Genomic DNA, 20,142 nt, shown 5'->3' with positions numbered 1-20,142 from the left:
TATGGATCTTTGCCATAACTCAATAATCTACATGATTTGGGCGTGTATTAGTAATATACAAACCGGAAATGGATCGCCTCGATCCCCACCACATAACTGGGATCTGTTTGCTCCACTCTCATCGCCCAACGGTACGAGGAGACTGACGTGAGTTTCAGCGTTTTTGTTTATCATTTTCTATACAAACTGCTCTGATCAATATATCACCCATACTACATGAAGCATCGAACGACTATCACGGAATTATAAACGACCCCCCCCCTCCGTTCACCCGCGCATGATCAGTCATACCGTTTAGGACCATGTACAGTTGACATTTTTAATATAGCGTCGATCGGTATCAAACTGCATTTGATGATCTAATATATGCATTTGTGCCTATATCTCACGTTCTGGGAAATACTGCAGAAAACGTTAAAAACATATTTATACTCTAGATGGTATTTTCGTATGAATGTGTGAATGAAAAAGTTAAATGTTCCTACATCCTGAACGATAGATAATCGATGTTGAATGGGCCATAGTAATGTCAATTTAGCAATACAATTTAAAAAGTTATAGCCCTGCAAAGAAGGTGAACATCTCCATAGACTTACAGTGCTGGCAGAGATCAAACAGCGATGGATATAAGCGTGGCAGAGAATGGGTTAAAAAGGAACTGAAAATGTTCAGATGGCAAATCCAACTCTTCACAGTGACTCTGAGCAGTGCACTGAGGAAGCGATGTCGTTGCAGATGGCCCTGGCGGCTGTGTGGGTCTGCGAGCTATCCGGCGACTCGTGGCCCCGCCGCTCGGCTCCGCTCACCAGCCTGGCGTGACAGAGGAGCAGCTGTGCCGACGGCGCTCCGCTCCACGTCTCATGGATGTACAGGGACAACAGGAACAACCCGGCGTCTGGGAAGGAGACGGCGACATGCTGTAGGAACTCTCCACAATGACAACATTTAACACATCCAATGACAACAAGAACACATGCCACTACTGAGGTCTGAAAGTACAGAATACAGTAAAAAAATAAAGGGGATATTTAAAGGAACACGCCAACATTTGGGGAAATTAGCTTATCGTCTTCTCCAGAGAGAGACAAGAAGATAGATACCAGTTTCCTCTCTGTGCGTTCAGTAGAAAGCTATCTGGCTGCATGTTAGCCTAGCTTAGCACAATGAATGGAAAGCGGACATGACCGGTTAGCCTTCGGGAGAGGTGTTAGTTGGACAATGCCTAGGCTAACCGGTCATGTCTGCTTCCATTCATTGTGCTGTGCTAGGCTAACATGCAGCTAATTTCCCAAAATGTTGGCGTGTTCCTTTAAATGTTCTTTACAATGAATGTACTTTATAAATATTATTGGCAATAAAATATTGAATCTAAAGCTGTCAGCAGTAGCGTCTGTATATTTTCTGTATATTTGCCGTTCGCTGTATATTTATAACTGCTCAGATATAGAACAATAAGGTGCTCAAATAGATGGTATATAGCCTCTTACCCTTTCTGGACTGGTCATGTGCGGTTTCTAGCGAGCAAGCGCTTAGCACCGCCTGATGCAGGTCATCTTGGGGACAGCCTTGGGACTCTAGGAGATGCACCATGATGGTGGTGAACAGGTGAAGGATCTCCAGCCTTGACCGGGACCAGCCCTGATCCTGGGACTCCAAGGCCTGATGGTAGAGTCTGAGGAGATCGGCTCTCAGGCCGCGGTCGAGTAAAACCACTCCCACCGTTTCTTTGTGTGGCATCACAACCTTTTGGAACCACCGCAGGAAGTCCGCCATTCTGTTTTCATCGTACGGGCCCTCCGCCACGAACCTCAAGGACCACTTGGTGAGCAGGTGTGCGGTGTCACTGTCCAACCCGTCAGGGCCCTGTTTGTCGCTCGGTGGGGCGGGTTGACCGCTCCGGGGTCGAGCGAGGGCCCGCGCCGCAGGCCTCCAGTGTGTGAAGATGTTGCAGAGGAGAGGTTTACACTCTGTCAGCACACGCTGCTGTTGTTCCTCTGCTTCGGCGTCGTCTCCCAGCTCCTCCGCTCTGACGCGGCCCTGGGAGCCTTTGCCTCTGGCCTTATCCTTCCCCGTCCCTGAAGAGAGGATAAACAAATCTCCGTTTACTTTCAGACGTTTACTTTACACGTCTGCTACAAGGTAAATGGACTGCGTTTAAATAGCGTTTTTATCCAACTTATGCCTCACATTCACTCACACGTTCAAACACGGCGGAGGCAACCGTGCAAGGTGCCAACTTGCTCATCGGGAGCAGTTAGGTTAGGGGTCAAGTGTCTCGCTCAAGGACTGCAGGGAGGAGCCGGTAACCTTCCGATTACCAGACGGCCGCTCTACCTCCTGAGCCACCGTCTCCCCACAAGGAACACACTTGATTATGAAGTAGGGAGCGACTCTAAAGCTCCCACTATATGTACAAGGAAAGCATCAGGCGTCAGTCATGGTCACAGGATTTCGTAGAACTCACCGAGCAGGTCTTTTAATCGGTGCTTCTCAGCCGTGGTCTGTAACTGGCTGAGGAGGGCTACGTCGTGGGACAGTAGGGCCCAGTGCTGGAGCAGAGTGAGAGCTTGGGCACAGGAGAGAGCCTCTGGGTGGAGCGTCAGCCAGTCAGCCTCTCTGTGCACACCGAGAACCGTCCCACGATGCTGCAGCACAGAGTCCACGGTCTGCAGTAACAGGCTGAGCTGACCGGCCTTCACACCGATCCTGAAGAAGAAGACGACAGAGCAAATATAGGAAACCTTGAGGACGGGCTACAAGATCTATTGTGCATCGTGTTCGCTGACGATACAATCTCTGCTTCTCACAGGGTTCAGTGTTTTCACTTCAGTAAATCCATGGACAAAGGGCGTCGAGATTAATTGTCTGAATCCAAATAAAATCGATTACAAAAAAGGACTGATTCAAAATGACAGCATCGATTGCTGAAGCATTTCTCATTGGTGACGGTTAAATGTTCCAAAGCATATAGTCTGACAGAAATACAAAAGAAGAAGAATATTTTCATTCAGAGTATTAGAAGAGCATCCACACACTCAAATCTGTGCAAGAATCGTATTTATTTCCAAGCTTTCGGGGGTCAGAGACCTTCTTCAAACCTCCATGATCGCTTTGAAGAAGGTCTCTGACTTAGCTTGCAAATACATATCATTCTTGCACAGATTTGAGTGTGCGGATGCTCTTTTCATTCAGTCTGCTATTCATTAGCTCCTGCACCTCTCTGTCTGATATCGGGCGAGCGGTCTGTTTTTCTCTATTTTGATTTCAGAAGATATACAAGAAAAAATGAAGAAAAAATGCTCAAGACCCTGTTCAAGTGGACGCTTTAAAGGAAAACTGAAGTTAGACAAGAAGATACATACCTTTTTCTTCTCTGTGCATGCAGTAGGAGTAGGAAGACGTTGGGAACTAGGCTAATGGAGGAACCTACTTCCAGTGACTGACGCTAAGCTAGGCTAACGGTGCATGTCTTCCTACTCCTACTGCATGCACAGAGAAGAAAAAGGGTATGTATCTTCTTGTCTAACTCCAGGGTAGATGCCAAATAAGCTAATTTCCCAAAATGTTGGAGTTTTCCTTTAACATATTTCTGAAAAATCGAAATGTTCAATTGTGTTTTGGGGTGAAAATATGTCATTTAGATGCACCAATTAAATCATAAAGTAATCGTTGGTAGCAGCTCTATATACACACACAGAGTGTGAGCCAAGACTGGATAGGTTACCTCAGGTGTCTGATGACGCTGGACACGGCACACAGGAACTCGTTGATGAGTGGGAGCGGGAGGCACTTGGTGGAGCCGTGCGGCTTGTCCTCCGTCTGAGTCTCCTTCTGCCCCAGGTTGGTGAACCACAGCACATGGAGCAGATCTACGACCGTACCGAACAAACACTGGTCCAGATGCCTGAGTAGGGATGTGCGGTAAACAATGTTATTGACGATGACAACTCTTTCCATTTATTATCATTGATAGGCTATTTTCAGATACAGCCATTTGCATTTACAGACCAACGCTTCAGGCCCCTCTATATATGGCCTACACTGTAGAAATATTCCACATGTAAATGCTGGCTGCCCCCCCCCCCCTCAATCATTCTCAACCTTTCCCAATTCAATGCCTAATGTCTTATAGAACAATTGATTTCATTGCAGGACACTTTTACCACACTTGAGCCCACCTTCTCTCCACCACCTGTAGTATCCAGATCAGGAGCCCGTGGCTCTTGGTGAGGTTATAGGCAGCTTTGGTCACGTGGGCAGCCTGGCGCAACACCCTGGCGATCTGAACCTGGTGGATAAAACAAAAACATGACGTATGGTCAATGCACAGAACAGACTGATCAGGGTCATATTACGGTTGGGGCCCAGAGACCATATTAGGTAGGAACCAACTTAGAGAGATCAACTGGCTACCAGTGGAATCCAGGGTTACCATGGCCAGATTGACCATGGTACATAAGATCAGATATGGCGCGGTCCCCATATTCTTAAAGAGATGCTTTACTCAGGTAAGCAAAGTGCACAATTCTTTCACCAGAGCCAGTGTAGCAGATGTCATTAGTATAGAAAAGAGGGAGCACATGTTATTGTGTATCTACTGTATATGTCATATGTTTTTGTATTGAATGTATCTTTAACGTATTAACTGTTAATTGTATGAGGAGTTGAGGACCTCAATGGAAATAAGTCGCAGGACTTTCTTGTGACATCCTCGATTTGATGTAAATATGTTTTTACTGCTTTTCAAAATAAATCAAATCAAATCAAATCATCTTCAGACATCTTGCTTCAGGGACCGTTGGAGGCTCACAGAGCTAGGTTCCACCACGTCATCTGTCTGGCTCCCACGGTGTGTACCTGCGTGTGCTCGTCACAGAGGGGGCTGCTGCTGAAGCCTAGCAGGGTCTGGAAGATGCCCTGTTGGTCACACAGCTCATAGCAGTATCGATCGGTAACACCTTCCTCCAGCACGCCGAGGATCCACGCCCGCTCCACCTTGTGCTGCGGAGGAGGAGTCGCACGGTATTAGTTAGGCATGAACGGTATATCGGTGACCATATCGGTTATAGTGATTATTTTTATTGATAGCATTGGTCCAATGAGCAAAACTGGGCCGATGCTTATTTCACTGTCTAGCTGTATGTGTGTGTTTTTTTTTGTTTCTTTTGGCCACACAGTTTGTTTGGGTAAAGTTACTTGCATGTGACAATGACGCATCACAGGATTGCGGGCCAACATTGTACAAAATGTGATTATCGTAGAAATGAGTTTTATTTATACAGATCATAATATCGGTTATCGGCCATAACAGACATGTTAAAAACGGTTATCAGTGCATCCCTAGTGTTAGTGGTTTTGGCCAGAGGTGGTCCAAGAGAGATGTAGGCTTGAATCTCCACCGTGGCAGGAGGATATATCATTGGTGGAATAGTGAATGAGAAACACTCTACCATCCCTCAACGACAACCACGGAAGTGCCCTTGAGCAAGGCACTTAATACCCTTATCTGTGCCAAATGAGGTGCTCAGAGGCCGGCAGTAGAAGACTGGGCAGCTCCGAGGTGTAACTGTGTGTGTGTGTGTGTGTGTGTGTGTGTGTGTGTGTGTGTGTGTGTGTGTGTGTACAGCCTTGTTGAACAAGAGCAAACATGCTCAGCAGATCTTCGCATGATAAATAAAAGTTAAAATATATATATATATTAGGAAGTGTAACGGTACACAAAAACCATGGTTCGGTACGTACCTCGGTTTTGAAGTCACGGTTCGGTACATGTTTTCGGTACAGTGGGGGAAAGTTTAAGTTTATTTATTTGGCTTTCCATGTTCCACTCAGGGGTGATGCAGTAACTGTTAAGTAGGGCTGTCATTGAATATTCAAATGAATAAAAAAAATGTAAGATTGTGAGTGTGGTCCTGAATGCGCTGCATGACGGATAGGAGACATTGAACTGAATACAACAACAACCGCGACCACCATCCCTCAGGGTAAAACGTTATTGAATAGAGAAAGAAGCGTCATGCAGGTCCCCTAATGGTACATATTTCCTGTTTCATGCAAAGGAAAATATATCAATTCATGTTTATCACACCTTGTTTGGAGGCGCGTTGCTGTGTATGAATGTCCGTTATATATGCCGCAAACTATCATTAATTTGATCTCCGAGAGACGGCCCCTTCTCAATCTAGCACCAATCCTCCTCATGCACTGAGAGAGAGGGTGTGTGTGTGTGTGTGTGTGTGTGTGTGTGTGTGTGTGCGTGTGCGTGCGTGTGTGTGCGTGTGCATCTGTGTCTTCGCCACTCTATGAGGCTATGCTAAATTACAGGTCATCTCTCAGTGTTGTGCAACTTGTGCGTGGGTTGAACGAACATCCGGCCCTTTGCGCAAGTTATATTTTGGGAAGGGGTGAACTTGGGAGTTTTGAATTCAATTCTGCACGCAAAAAAAGGTTCTGCATGCGCGTTCCATTGGTGGTTAACATACCGTTGCATTCGTTCGGTACACCGCGCATACTGAACCGAAGGTCCAGTACTGAAACGGTTCAGTACGGATACGTGTACCGTTACACCCCTAATATATGTAAAAGCTCTCAAGGCTAGCCCTCTGCTCTCTTCAGATATTTTGACAGATAACGTGAGTCTGTATAAACATGAGGCAAAACAAACCACAGACGAAGGTTGTCTGCTGTTGATGTAAGCAGAGTGTGTTTGGACAAACAGTCAGTTTGACAGGCTGAAGTCCATCGGTTGTAAAAACAGCAGCAGCCTGCCTGCAGTACTTTACCTCCAAGTCGAAGCCGTAGAAGAGCTTGAAAAACTCAGGGACTCGGTTGAAGTCCAGACTCTGATGGGACAGCAGGAACCTGTTCACCACCATGTACATGTGATCCTCTGAGAAACGATCAAGACGACAAATATCAAACAAACACCCTTATTTAAAAATTCACCAACGTTCGCAATCACACAGGTCATCGACAAGTAAATAGACATTTATATATTGTAGTCTTCTGGTAATCTGGAGGTTCCCGGTTCGATTCCCGCTCCTCCTGGTAAGCACGTCGAATTGTCCTTGACACTTAACCCCTAACTGCTCCCGATGAGCAGGTTGGCACCTTGCACGGTTGCCTCAGCCGTCTGTGTGTGAATGGGTAAAAAATATATATATATATATTTGGATAAAAGCGCTATATAAACGCAGTCCATTTACCATTTATATAGCACTTTTATCCGAAACGCTTTACAATTTACATCTCACATTCACTCAGACATTTACACACTGATGACAGAGGTGATATGGAATAATTGTATCTCCCCCGCCATCCCAAATTGTAATTCCCCCCCTCCCTGACAAACAGCCCATTGTCCCCAATACTCAAGTTCTGTCTACCCTCCCCGACTCTCTCACCTTCAACCCCCTCACCTGATACCACCCCCCCCCTCTCCATCTCCTAACCCCCCCCCCCCCCACTTCCTTACCTCACCCCTCCTCCTCCTGATTCCTCCCCCCATCTCCCCTCTAATTCACCCTAAGCCTCATCCAATCCTGAACCTAGCAATTCTACCCAGAATTCCCCCCTCTCTCACCCTATAAAGAGCCACGCCTGAGTGGACTCGTGACATCACCTGGGACACACCAGCTGGTGTCCCAGTTTGGGTCATCCAGACCATATTACTCTGATCGGGTTGATTTCCCTCACAGTGGCAACCTGCTCATCGGGAGCAGTAAAAGTAAGATTTTGTAAAATATATATATACAGACCTGGCTTAAGCATCTGCTGGGCAACCTTGGCGATATACGTGGTTAAGACGAACGGCAGTCTGAGATTCTGCTGCCGAATGCCATTCTTCGCCATATCCAACAAGTAGAGCAGCTGCAGACAGAAACCCCTCGCTGTTATTGTGTTCATTATTACGCTGGTGTTTATGCTCGTAATCTATGGTGATTCTGATTTATACATTTGTGAACATTAACTCAAGATCCTCCGTCTACCTGTCTCTTCTCTCTGAAGCGGGCTCCGTCTAGGTGCTGGTAGAAGGCGCCGAGTACATGGTAGGCCGCCGCTCTCAGTTTGGGGTCGTAGCTACTTAGGGCCATGACGGTCACCCCGAGGGCATGGCTGGATACAAACTTCACGCAGTCGATCACAGATTCTGTCACGTAGAGAGAGGGAGGAAAGGGTGGCCGTCGTAAGCATTAACACTTTCTGTGCCGCGCTGTTTTCGGGCGACGGCTATACGAGGCCACGCATTAAACTAATGGAGTCCGTCACCTTGTTTGTAGAGCTATAACTATATTCTATATTATAGCTATGGATACAATACTATGGTCATTTGACACTGAGTTTCTAACGGTCAAGATGCAAAAAAGAAAAAAAATTCCATCCATACGTTCCCGTTTTATACCGTGGTGAATATGAGTGTTATTTCGGAATGATCTGGGCTAATTCCTGGGAGGCTGGTTATAAGCCAGAACGTGTATTATACTAAATCCATTGGCGTTTTGTCCCTACACATGCTACAATTAAAAAATCAAATGCATATGATAGGTATTATGTTTCATCATGAATGCATGAAAGGGGGGGGGGGGTAGTTTTTTGATGCGGCATACATTGTGGACTATCGTTACACACATACTCTCGGATCGCAATGAAAACATTCTTGGATCAACGCAAGATTGATATCATATAGCCCTTACCTTGACTAGGATGTACCCCGAAAAGAATATTCCAATTATCTGATCGGCATTCCAAGTATTGATGCCCATCATGTCGCCAACATAATCCATCCCACAACACCGATCTGGAGTATCTGACTTTTCTCAATCCGAGCGTTCTAAACGCTTGTCTTGTCCGGAGAAAAATAGCCAAGCCGGACCCATATAATCGATGCACAGCCCAAGAAAGACACAATGTTTCAAAGGGTGCTCGATGTCGCCGCCTGGTACGATGCGGCCGGTACTGCACCTTCGGAGTCCCAGTATGGCTTTTACAGGCAACATACAGCTCCCTGACATTGAATAGGGTATTAAAATCGAAAAAAAAGGAAAAACGACCCAGAAATTAGGCTATGGTTAGACTAGTGTATTCCTGGCGTTTTTTTATACGTTTTTGACGACGTTTCATGTCCTATCTACACAGAAATGCGTTTTTTGGCGTTTTTTTGTGGATACGGCTGAAACGCAAAATTGTGTTTGCGTTTGGAGATACGCAAAAAAAACGCTTCGGCAACAGCGTGTAGTCAGCACGGAGCAGTTGTTGCGAAAACGCCCATGCGCAGTAGATACCATCTGCGTGCCCTTCCTGTGTACAGTGTGTGTGTTTGGGACAGAGCTCCGTGTCCCAAATAGCTTCAGCTACCATGTGTTGTCAAGTTATTGTTATAAGGACCCCAGTCCAAGCTACAACAGTCTGCATTCCCTTAACAATTGTTTGTATTGAGCCGTATTGTATTGTACCCATATGCAATATGTTAAATAAAGTTTACATCCATTCATTCTGCTAGCATTACCGATTGCATGAGCAGCTGGCTAACGTGAGCTATCAGGATTCAGACCCTGTTAGCTCAGAGTTCCTCTTTCAACTTAAGAAGCATTAAACAAAATGGCCCAGTCATCTATTCACCTTTGTTTAATACACACAGCGTTGTCTCTAATGTTATCTAACTACTGATAGCTCGCGATATCATCAGTTTTGATGCTGGCTAAGTAGCGTGAGCTAACGTTAGCTTCTAGCCACAATGCTATATTGTTATAATGGCATACTCCATTGACGTTAGCATGCAGCTAACAATGCTACAATGCTACCGATCGTTTTTTAGCCTAAACTATCCGCTCTTGGTGGTCACTTGTGTTGATGTTAGTTTTGTTTCATCAACAAATGACAGGCAGAACACACAGTGAATGTATCCGTTTTGTTTATTGCACTTTTATTAGGCTTTGCTGAAAAATTATTGCTGCATTGAGTAAAGCAAGATGGTGGCGCGGCATAGGCGCCTGCCTTATTGACATTTTCTTTTGCTGGAGCTTCCACCAGGAAGTGTATTGGCACATTCGTTCTGATTGGTTGAAATTGCCTTCATGTTTGCCACCTACTGCCACCTACTGCTTTGGCAGTGTACTACATCAGTGTGCTTGGCTGACAAAAACAAAAAAAAAACGAAAGTGTGACTCGAGGCGCATGACGTTGCGGCGATACGCGGCGATACGTATAAGAAAACAATACGAAGATGATACGAAAGGTGTAACCTCAGCCTTAGAATCTTCGTTTATGGCACTGAACGACTTAGGCCCAGAAACGAGAATCTTCGTTTATGGCACTGAAAGTGTTAATAACTCAATCAATTGACTTGACGTAAAAAGGAAAAATCCACCACTCAGAAATATCGGCAGTGGGAAAGTGAACTGAACTGGAAGCTACTCATTTGGAAGAGCCATTATGTCATAATGACACATAGCTCTACCCTCATTCCGTTTTGAAGAACCACAGCAATGGAGTTTCCCCCGATACTTCGACCGCCCTCTCGATCAGCTTCCCACGCTCTCCCTCTCGCCAGGTAACATGAGTAGCCGGAGGTAAAAGCTCAGCCCCTCCCCTCCTCGTGTGTGTTTGATAGGAGTGGCGACCTTTGACTGGCAATGTCCGACGCCTGGCCCGCTTTCACCTCAGTTTAGTCCTTTGTAAAGCAGGAAGCAGTAGTTCAGGAGCAGTAGTTAAGGGCTCTATATGTGGCCTGATGATGAGTACAGAGCTGGCTGTGGCCTCGTTTTACTCTGCGGTAAAGCAACTTTACAGTCAATACAAGAGAGTCGCGACAGTGGAATACGCTCACCTGGCCGCAGCATGGCGCTGAACAGAGGCAACAGGAAACAGGGGTCATAGGTAGAGTTCCCCAGGTCCTTTGTGTCACCTTCGTCCTTGTAAAGCAGCTCTTTGCCCTCCTGTAAGTAGGAGACCATGAACATACATGTCTTAAAGGCCCAATCAGTGATCCAAATGTAAACGAATGGGTAGCCCCACCACAAGAAGAAATAACATTGGAGACATCTTTTCATTCTCTAGTTGAATGAACTGGAAAACAGTTAAATGTGATTAGATTAGATTGACTAATATTTAATTCGGTCGTTAAAGAACCCAGGACGCCTAACATAAAGAGTAGGGGGTTCCCCAACGTTCCTGGCCAAATTCCCAATCAGGTCTCTGACATCAAGGCCACCTAAATCATCCCTTCCTCTTAATTGGCTGATCAATCCCCGTCTCCTGAGCCGTTCAGCCATTGTGTAGTGTGATGTGTGCCTGGTGCCAGTGTATGGTAGCCATTGAGCCTGGTAGCCCAAGGTTGGGTGCTACCAGTGGTGGTGAAGGAGGCAATTTCCGTAACATCCTACGTTGTAAAGCGATTTGAGTCTGAGAAAAGCGCTATATAAATGTAATGAATTATTATTATTAGATTAAAATGTATTGTCATTATACAGCACCAGTACAGTACAATGAAAATAAGTTTGGCATCCAACCAGAGTATTATTAATATGTACAGTGATACAGATATAAAGACAGTATGGTAGTAGTCATACTGGCCAGCAGCGTAACTAGTAAGAGTAGGATATGTACAGATATATACTATGGTGTCTACAGATATGTAAAATGATTATGCGCAGGTAATTACACACAGGAGGGGATAGATATAAATGTACAGTGAGAATAAATATACAGTATATGGTATAGCATTATTGTGGGTTATGGGTTATATGTAGGTGTATATAGAAGTATATAGAGGGATTGTATACCATATCAATTGTATTCACTGAATTTAGTGGCTGCAAGAAGTCAGTTTATAATATTCAGTTGGTAATATTTGTACACACTAGAATAAAACAGATCTATATTATCATTAACAATGGGTTAAGAGAGAAATGTATGTGAATAATACCATTGAAAAATACCATTTATAAAAATCAAAGAAAATTCTGGATTAAATGAAAACAAGTGCAAGTGAATGAGAGTCGGATGCCAACCTGGAGGATGAGTCTGCGCTGCTGGGGGAAATGTGCGACAGTGTGGAGCATCCTGTCCTCACTGAGCAGAGCCAGCAGGTCCTCAGCGCTGGGCTGCTGCCACAAGGAGGCGCCCATGCTCTTCCTGGCCTTGTGGTGCTCCACCGCTGCCGGGCCCCACAGCAGAGACCTGGAGGTCAGAACACAGCGTGACATCCATGGCCCCTTCTCACACCAGTGTTGTAGGACTCCACTCCGAGTCCTGGACTCATTTTCAGGACTTGTGACTCGACTTGGACTTGAGCACTGATGACTCGGACTCGAGCATTAGGACGGGCTAACTGCCGTGGACTGGAGGAGCTGGGTTGTGGACTGTAACCAATTCATTGAATTATTTAACATCATGATTGGACTTGTCTCTTTTTCTTTTCACCACTTTTAGCTCTATTTTAGCTCTTTTTTATCCCTATGTATTTGTCCATCTTGTTTTTAACACATACTAATAAGTGTATGTTATGTATTAACTGTTTCCATTAACTGTTTTTACTGTTTTTAAATTGCTGTTATGCTGTGATGGACATCTGAATCTCCCCTCTGGGATAAATAAAGGTTTTCAATCAATTGACTGCATTCGAACTCTGAAGGTTAATTGATAAAGTTATTTTATTATTATAATAATTTTTTGTAATAGGCATTAATAATTTGGCATAAGATATTGATGGCTAGTGCATTAGTTTGGCTATTGTGTCACAAAGTAAATAAACTCCCTTTGAAACAGTGACCGCTGTGTCATTTAGGTTTAATGTAGACTTTTTTTTTTTTTGTATGTCAGCTCTTTGACTGCCAGAGTGGAGTGGACTCAACCTTGATGATTTGGACTCGGACTAGGGTAATGGGGATTCTACTCGGACTCTTCTTTGGTGACTTGGACTTGGACTCGAACACTGGGGACTCGAGACTCGACCTCGAGATTTAGTGACTCGACTACAACACTGTCTCACTCACACGCACGCATGCATTACGCACACTGTGTACTTACTGGAATTTCAACAGACTGATGTTGTTCTTCTCGTACTCCTGAAGGAGCAGTAACACTTTCTGATCTGCAAATCAAGAACAGGTGTGAGGAGAAGAGGAGACGGGAAGACCTTCAAAAAACACCAGGGTTTGGGATCAATTCACATTCAATTCTGTGAATTCAGGGAGTGGATTTTCTGTCTAATTAAAATACAGAAAAATGTATCACATGTATCAATCAACCTATTGGCAGGTAAATTAGTAAAGTAAAAATGTATTTGTTTAAATTTTTTATTTAAAAGGTCAGTTGAAACACACACACACGCACACACACCAATAAATGTATTTACCTGTAATGCTCAGTGTGGCTCCATATGCTCCCAGTAGAACAACAAAGTGATTGATGTTACAGACCGATGGACATTTCTTCACCAGACAGAGAAGGAAGGACACCAACGCTTCTAGAATGGGCGCACAGAGAATATATTTGTGTTTAATATAATTTGCAGGACATTGGAGTATTGTACTCCATCCCTTTACTACATTCAATTTGTTTTTAGGGTTGAAACGATACACATGCCTTCAGATTATATATGAATTCCAATGATGAGGTCACGATTCCATTCGATTTTCGATTCTTTATTCGTTAAAATGTATTCATAAATCGTAAACAATAAAAATGTGTCTGAAACTGAACGCCAATAGTGGTAGCCGTACGATACCACCAGTTACACTAAGAGAAAAAAAACCTAGTGAAGAGAACAAGAGAAGTTGAATCATCCACACAGTCTGAAATTTCGATACATTGAACCAAAGGCAATTTTATTTTGTGAACTTTCATTACACCCCCAACTCGTAATAATTTACCTTTGGCCTGGTGATCCCCACTAAGGTCCTGCTCGGAGACCAGCATGGTGGGCAGGAAGAGGGAGTGGCTACTGGCCATCATGTGCATGGTCGCTAAGGGCAGCAGGTCCCTGGGGTCATCGCTGCCTCCATACATCAGCTCCAGCAGGTGGGTCAGGGCGCTCAGGAAGCGGTGGTCTCTATAGCGATATCTTTGAGAGGGAGATCGACGTTTCAGGTTAAGACGTGATCTTTATCACAACGTCGAGCAAAATGGATGAAGCGGTGATTATATGAGGTATTTATATCGAACATCTCACTTCAGTCCGGTCTTCACAAAACTGTTCCATTTGGACGCCATGATGTCTTCAGGAAAAGTCTGAGGAAAGACATTTTGGGATCAATTATCACTAGGAATGCACCGATCCGACTTTTTCAGTCCCGATACCGATACCTGGGCTTTGGGTATCGGCCGATACAGAGTACCGATCAGATACCCATTGTTCAATCAATAAACTGTATGCGTCACTGTGTGGAAGAGACTGGGATCATTCTTTTGTGCAAGGCAACATCGGGCTTGACTTAAAACATTACTTTCCTAACTTAGTGAAACCAAATGTAACAAATTAACACAGAGATATTAATGTACTGAATTGTTATTTATTATTTTATTTATTATTATAATAATAAGAAGAAATCTGGGTGGCCGGGTAGTACAGCAGACTAAAGGGTCCGTCTACCACCGCAGAGACAATGGTATCGAATCCGGCTGTCAGCGGTGCCTCCGGCTTGGCCGGCCGTCATACTGACACAATTGGCGGTGTCAGCGGGAGGGAAGCCGGTGGGTGGTAATCTGGTCGTTGTAAACAGCAACTCCTACAGGTCGGTCAGGGCGCCTGCACAGCGAGGGAGGGAAATGGTGAAGGTAGTGTGACCTCCCACGCGTTACACTTCACCAATGAGAGTCCGCGTTGTCAGGTGAAAAGAGGCTGCTGGCTGTCTCCTATGTATCGGAGGAAGCATGTGATAGACTTCAGGGCTCCCTAGACCGACCAGTGGGGGGCACATGCGCGCAACGACCATGAAGGGGAGGGGGGAATTGGCATAACGACTAAATTGGGATGAGGAGAGGAAAATACAGAAAAACAGGAGGAGAAAAAGTGGACCAAACAAATAATAATAAAAAATCTGATATTAAAAAAAATTATTTATTAGATACCCGATCCAGCTATTTAGTCATATCGGGGCCGATATCCGATATCAATATCGGACCATCCTTAATTATCACATGCATGAAATAAATGTTTTTACATTCTTAAAAAAAAAAGTGAGGAAAATAAACCCACGACAAGTCGTTGCAGTCTCTCCAGGATGCTCTCTTCTTCAGCAGACGGGGCACTGGCCTGCTCTTTGGAGTGATTGTAAGAGGAGATCAGCCAGTTGAGGGCAGAGGTCACCACGGATGTCCTCCAGGTTTCTTTCTCCTCTGGAAGATCAGCCAGCTTTTCAGTGACTGCATCCACTAGCTGCCACCTGAAGATGAAACCAATTAATTTAGGAACAGCCAAGGAATGTGACGGGCAAGCACATCACAACAGAACATTTCTGACAAGTTTTTTGAGTCAGTGAGATGTTACCTTTCAAAATGGCCCACTGTCTGAAGCGCCGTTGGCAGTTTGTTGATCAAGTCCCCGATGTCCTTGACTTGTGCGACCAGCTTGACTAAGCTCGCCAGAGTTTGGACATTCTCAGACAAAGAGTCTTCTGGCTTGTCACACAGCACTGACGCACACAACCTGGCCAGCAGAGCTTGTTTCAAGGCTTCCAAAACACTGATTTGCACTGAACAACATTGGCACAGGGGGGGGGGGGTAAACAAAGGTATGAATGGCAAATGCAATCAAGTAATGTACCGTATTATTTTAATTTTTTTATATATATAAAATAATAATTCTGCCATCTACTAAGGCTTCTAGTTTAACTGAACTTGTCACTACAAACCATCTTTAGGTCTGGCAGGGTCCTCCCTGCTTGCCATCTGTAGGTATGTGTTGACCAGCGGGAGGAAGGCCTCCGTCTTCACGGAGAGCTGCTCCATGTTCGCCGGCTCCAGGCACCACAGCTCAAAGCGGAGGCGGTGGGTGGAGCAGTTCTGCAGCAGCAGGGAGCCGATGGCCCGGGTGGCCGGGAGAGGCTCCCGCAGGCAGTGCAGCAGCACCTCCTGCTGGAGGAACTTGGCACTGCCCGGCTCGCTGGTGAGCATCTGGAGGAGGAAGGCCTCCAGCGAGGGGCTGGAGCAAGACAGCAGCAGGGCGCCCAGGCCGTGGAGATGCGCCTGGGACAGAGACAGGTGGGGGTCCCGGGAAGGGTTGGCCGTGCTCTCTCTGAGGACGTGAAGCGCCGCGAGACCGTACTCGCTGAGCTCGGCCGAGCGGTCGCCGGCGCCGGCGGGGGTGATGAGGCTCTCCCGGGGGAGGAGCAGCAGGGAGGATATCACCTCCCGCAGACGAGAGGAGTCCATGTAGCCGTGCAGAGAGAGGAGGGCCTGGACGGATCGGGACCGCTTCTTCGGGGCCCGGGAGCCCTTCTCTCGCAGCTCTCGGAGCACGGCACTCTCCACGGCCCTCAGGTAGCCGTCGAGGACCTCCGGGTGACCGGCGTCTCTCAGGGCGGGAGCGCCGGCCTCCAGGAGGCCCAGGATGTCGTCGGTCAGCTGGCCACACAGGTGTTTCAGTGTGACGGGGTTCAGAGTGTGGGGAGGCAACGCAGACTGTTCCAGAGCCAGAAACCACTGCTCCAGACACGGATGCTTGAAGATGGAGCTCAGCGCGGCCACGAGGATCTGAAACACAGAAACGTGGTGATGTCATGTACAGTGTCACGTAAGGAAAAGAAGAAATTAACTCGATATGGTCATCAAGAGACATTTCCTCTATCAAACAACATGAAATCAAGCAAGTGGACTAATAATTTAAAATCTACAGTGCGCTATAGAGCCACATTCGACTGGAGCAATCTACCAGTCTCCACAAGGCTAGTAAAGAATAAATATATAGTTTTAAAAAGATATTAAAAGGTGAAATGATGTAAATTTGACTGATGTGATGTAGTATGATGTGATTAACTATTTAATGTTTTTATTTTACTTTTTAAATTAAATTGTTCTTGTTTTAATTGTATTGCTAATTGCATTCTGTATTTGGTCATTAATTTGACAGCTAATGTGGATCCTAATAAAACAAACAAACAAACAGACTTGGCGTCTCCAACCTGCTGGTTGTTGGTCTCCGGTGCAGATGACGGGCTGGTGTCCAGGAAGAGGTCAGATCCCTCTTGGACGCTCACTGCCACCGGCTCCGAGGGTACAACCTGCTGACATCCCTGGAGCTTGGTCACCACGTCCTTGAGTATTCCCATTAAAGCACTCAAAACCGGAACCGCTGTGCCTTTGGGGAGCTGTGTGTAAAGAAAAAGGAACAATACTCATTAAAATACATTTGGTTGGATTTGAAAGTTGACTTTGTTGGGAATACAACGCTGATTTCCGCGCTCACCGTGCCAAAGTTGTCCACTGTGGACTTGACGTAGAGTAGAATCTGCTTGATCGCCACTGGAAACTCGTCCATCTCCATGGTGACCAGAGACGCCTCCGCGTTGCTCCTGAAGGTGTCGTCCAGGAAGGCCGGGGGTCCTCGGATGTATGTAGCTTTCAGGGATTCCGCGAAAGAAGTAGAGGCTGGTAAGTCTGTGGAAGGGCTTTCAGACTCGAACTGTGAAACAGAAAAAAAGTTCTTAGATAATTGTTATATCAGATTTGGGGAAAATACATTTCGATATAAGGGATAATGATGACAAGTATATTTTTAACACATTAACTCGTTGACTGCCACGCTGTTTTCCCATCTTTATTCAATGGCGCCAGCGTTATTGACCATTTTCGCGATGTTTGCGGACCCATCGTGTATTCTGTATTATAGCTATGGAGACAATAGTATGGCTCATTTGACAGGCATTGTTTATAGTGCAACACTGACAAACCAGTTCATTTCTACATACTTTAGTTTGTGCGCTATTCCACGCTAAACATCGCCCCTTTCCAAAATAATCCAGTATTTTTTTCTAGATTGCGAGATATGACGTGTTATGCATATGCCCAAATCGTTCAGGTTGCCCGCCTGAAACCTAGATTATTTCCAAATCAAAGGTATATACCAGGGCTATTCAACTAAATTGTTCAGGGGGCCACATTGTCAGAAACCCAAGGGGCCAGGGGCCGGACTGCCACGGCGCCTCCCCGTGCTATGAATATATGTACACTTGACACAACACGCAACCACATTTTCACAACTTTTATTTAACTACATTGCAAAAGTAGTATACTTTTCAAAAAAAGTGATTCATTTATGTGCCACATCTGCAACATCTCCTGCAGAAAGTGCTTCATTTATGACTGTGCAACAACTGCAACATCTCCTCTTCAACATTTCAATATAAAAATAAAATAAAAAACAAACAAGTGCATGATGTGCATCTGAACATTCTAACATCAACACTTGAACAAAAAAACACATTTATAGTGCAGCTGAGCTTATGAAAAAGTGCTTCATGTCTGTGCAACAACAGCAAATCACAGCATCTTATTAGCACTTATTGTCCACTCTTAACTCTCAAACATCAGGGGGGTGGGGGGCAGACAGGCCTAGCCTACATACACACATCTAATGAGAGCGATTGCACTTCTTTGACTGGGCAATGGCAGAGAAAGAGGGTTCATAGGAAGTGAGGGCTACCCGCAAACAGTGATGCAAATGCTCATTTGTCAAGGAGGCACGTTGCTTGTTTTAATGGCATTCATGTGAGAGAAACTGGATTCACAGGTGTATGTTGAGCCAAACATTGTTAGCACAGATATTGCCAGCGTTTTTATTTTGGGGAATGTCTTGACATGAATACACTTTATCCAAAATGTTGTGGTGGATTCATTCTCCAAGTGCCTGCTTCAGAGCAGATGATGCTTGCATGTCAATTATTTCAAGTTGCAGGAGACCTTCATCAATGTGAAGTGATGCAAGGAACTCTTGTCCTTTTGTGGAAATAGCAGCTACATTGGCAAATGGGTTGCTCACAAAATGCATCAATTCTCTGGACATGTCAAATTCATCAAATCGACTTGCAAAGTTTTCCCTCAATTTATCAATGAGATCTGTCAATAATTGAGTGACTTTAGGCTCAATTGTGCGTGTTAACGTTGACATAAAAAGATTTTTTTTTTTTTTTTTTTTTAATTTTTTTAATTTTTTTTTATTATCATGTAATCTTTGGCGGGCCGGTCAGTTGAATAGCCCTGGTATATACCATATATAGATGTTTCTTCACAAAATCATCACAGGAACACACATGCACTGAGTCGCCGATGAAATGTCTCTCTGCACTTTTCCCATCCCGTTGTCCTTCCCCCCATGGGCAGCCAGGAGCAGATGGACCAATCCAAGTGCTCCTGTCCGTCTACGTCAAGGACGCCACAGCGTTAGCGATCTGTTGTTCATGTTTTTCCATTGGGTTTATCTTATCGGGGGGGAAACCCTTGCGAGCACGGGGAGAACATGCAAACTCCACACAGAAAGGCCTGGGAGATACCCCACCTGAGTACCTGGCATCATGGAAACCTGGTCCCCAAGCGGGAATCGAACCCTGGACCTTCTTGCTGTGAGGCGACAGTGTTAACCACTACACCATGTGCCGGGTTTGGCGCAGAAAGAGTTAAGGGTGGCAACCAAAGAGACTCTCACAAGGAAGTGGATGAGTCAGGTGGTGCTGATGGAGAGAGAATGGATAGATCTATGAGATCTATGTGATGGAAAGGTTGACGTATGCATTGAGACAACAGAGGGAGGGGTTTGATGAGAGGTGGGGGAGATGGTGGGAGTTGGTGAGGCCCACAAAGCGAGTATGTGTGAGTATTTGTGTATCTTGAATGGAAAAGAATAATGGTCAAATAAAAAACATATATATTAATTTTTTACTTAAGTGTTGTTTTTGTTTGTATGATTGAAGTGTCATAATACTAGGAAATACTGACCAGTTCCTTCTGGCACTCTTGGGGCAGCCATCTGGAGTAATACTGTTGAAGGCGTATGATAGAGGAGTGGGGAGCACCAGAGCCCTCCAAGGATCCAAGCTCTTTGTCGTACTGCAGCAGAGCCAGACACAGGGGGAGCGCTTCTCTCTGGCAGTGGAGCACATCTGAGAGCACTGCTGCCATGTATTCATACACCACACCTAGGGTTAAAAA

The 20,142-nt window shown here is 45.3% G+C and overlaps 1 protein-coding gene across 1 annotated transcript in view; it reads right to left on the bottom strand.

Annotated features, from left to right (window-relative positions):
- Positions 1-279: 279 nt before the first annotated feature.
- Positions 280-20,142, bottom strand: part of LOC311235914 (nucleolar pre-ribosomal-associated protein 1-like) — a 31,316-nt gene continuing 11,453 nt past the window's right edge. Inside the window, 21 exon segments of the mRNA XM_084323440.1 lie at positions 280-895; positions 1,488-2,075; positions 2,465-2,706; positions 3,725-3,904; positions 4,179-4,288; positions 4,858-5,001; positions 6,783-6,889; positions 7,758-7,869; positions 7,989-8,149; positions 10,826-10,934; positions 12,009-12,177; positions 13,027-13,090; positions 13,355-13,465; positions 13,872-14,062; positions 14,171-14,229; positions 15,197-15,383; positions 15,488-15,692; positions 15,852-16,692; positions 17,121-17,306; positions 17,405-17,620; positions 19,930-20,129. Of these exon segments, the coding sequence (XP_084179566.1) occupies positions 690-895; positions 1,488-2,075; positions 2,465-2,706; positions 3,725-3,904; positions 4,179-4,288; positions 4,858-5,001; positions 6,783-6,889; positions 7,758-7,869; positions 7,989-8,149; positions 10,826-10,934; positions 12,009-12,177; positions 13,027-13,090; positions 13,355-13,465; positions 13,872-14,062; positions 14,171-14,229; positions 15,197-15,383; positions 15,488-15,692; positions 15,852-16,692; positions 17,121-17,306; positions 17,405-17,620; positions 19,930-20,129 (4,388 nt within the window). The 3' untranslated portion in view covers positions 280-689.

The sequence above is a fragment of the Notolepis coatsorum genome (assembly GCF_963971535.1).
Source record: "Notolepis coatsorum genome assembly, chromosome: 1".
Classification (NCBI taxonomy): domain Eukaryota; kingdom Metazoa; phylum Chordata; class Actinopteri; order Aulopiformes; family Paralepididae; genus Notolepis; species Notolepis coatsorum.
The sequence above is the reverse complement of the archived record's forward strand: the minus strand, read 5'-3'. Positions and strand labels throughout refer to the sequence as shown.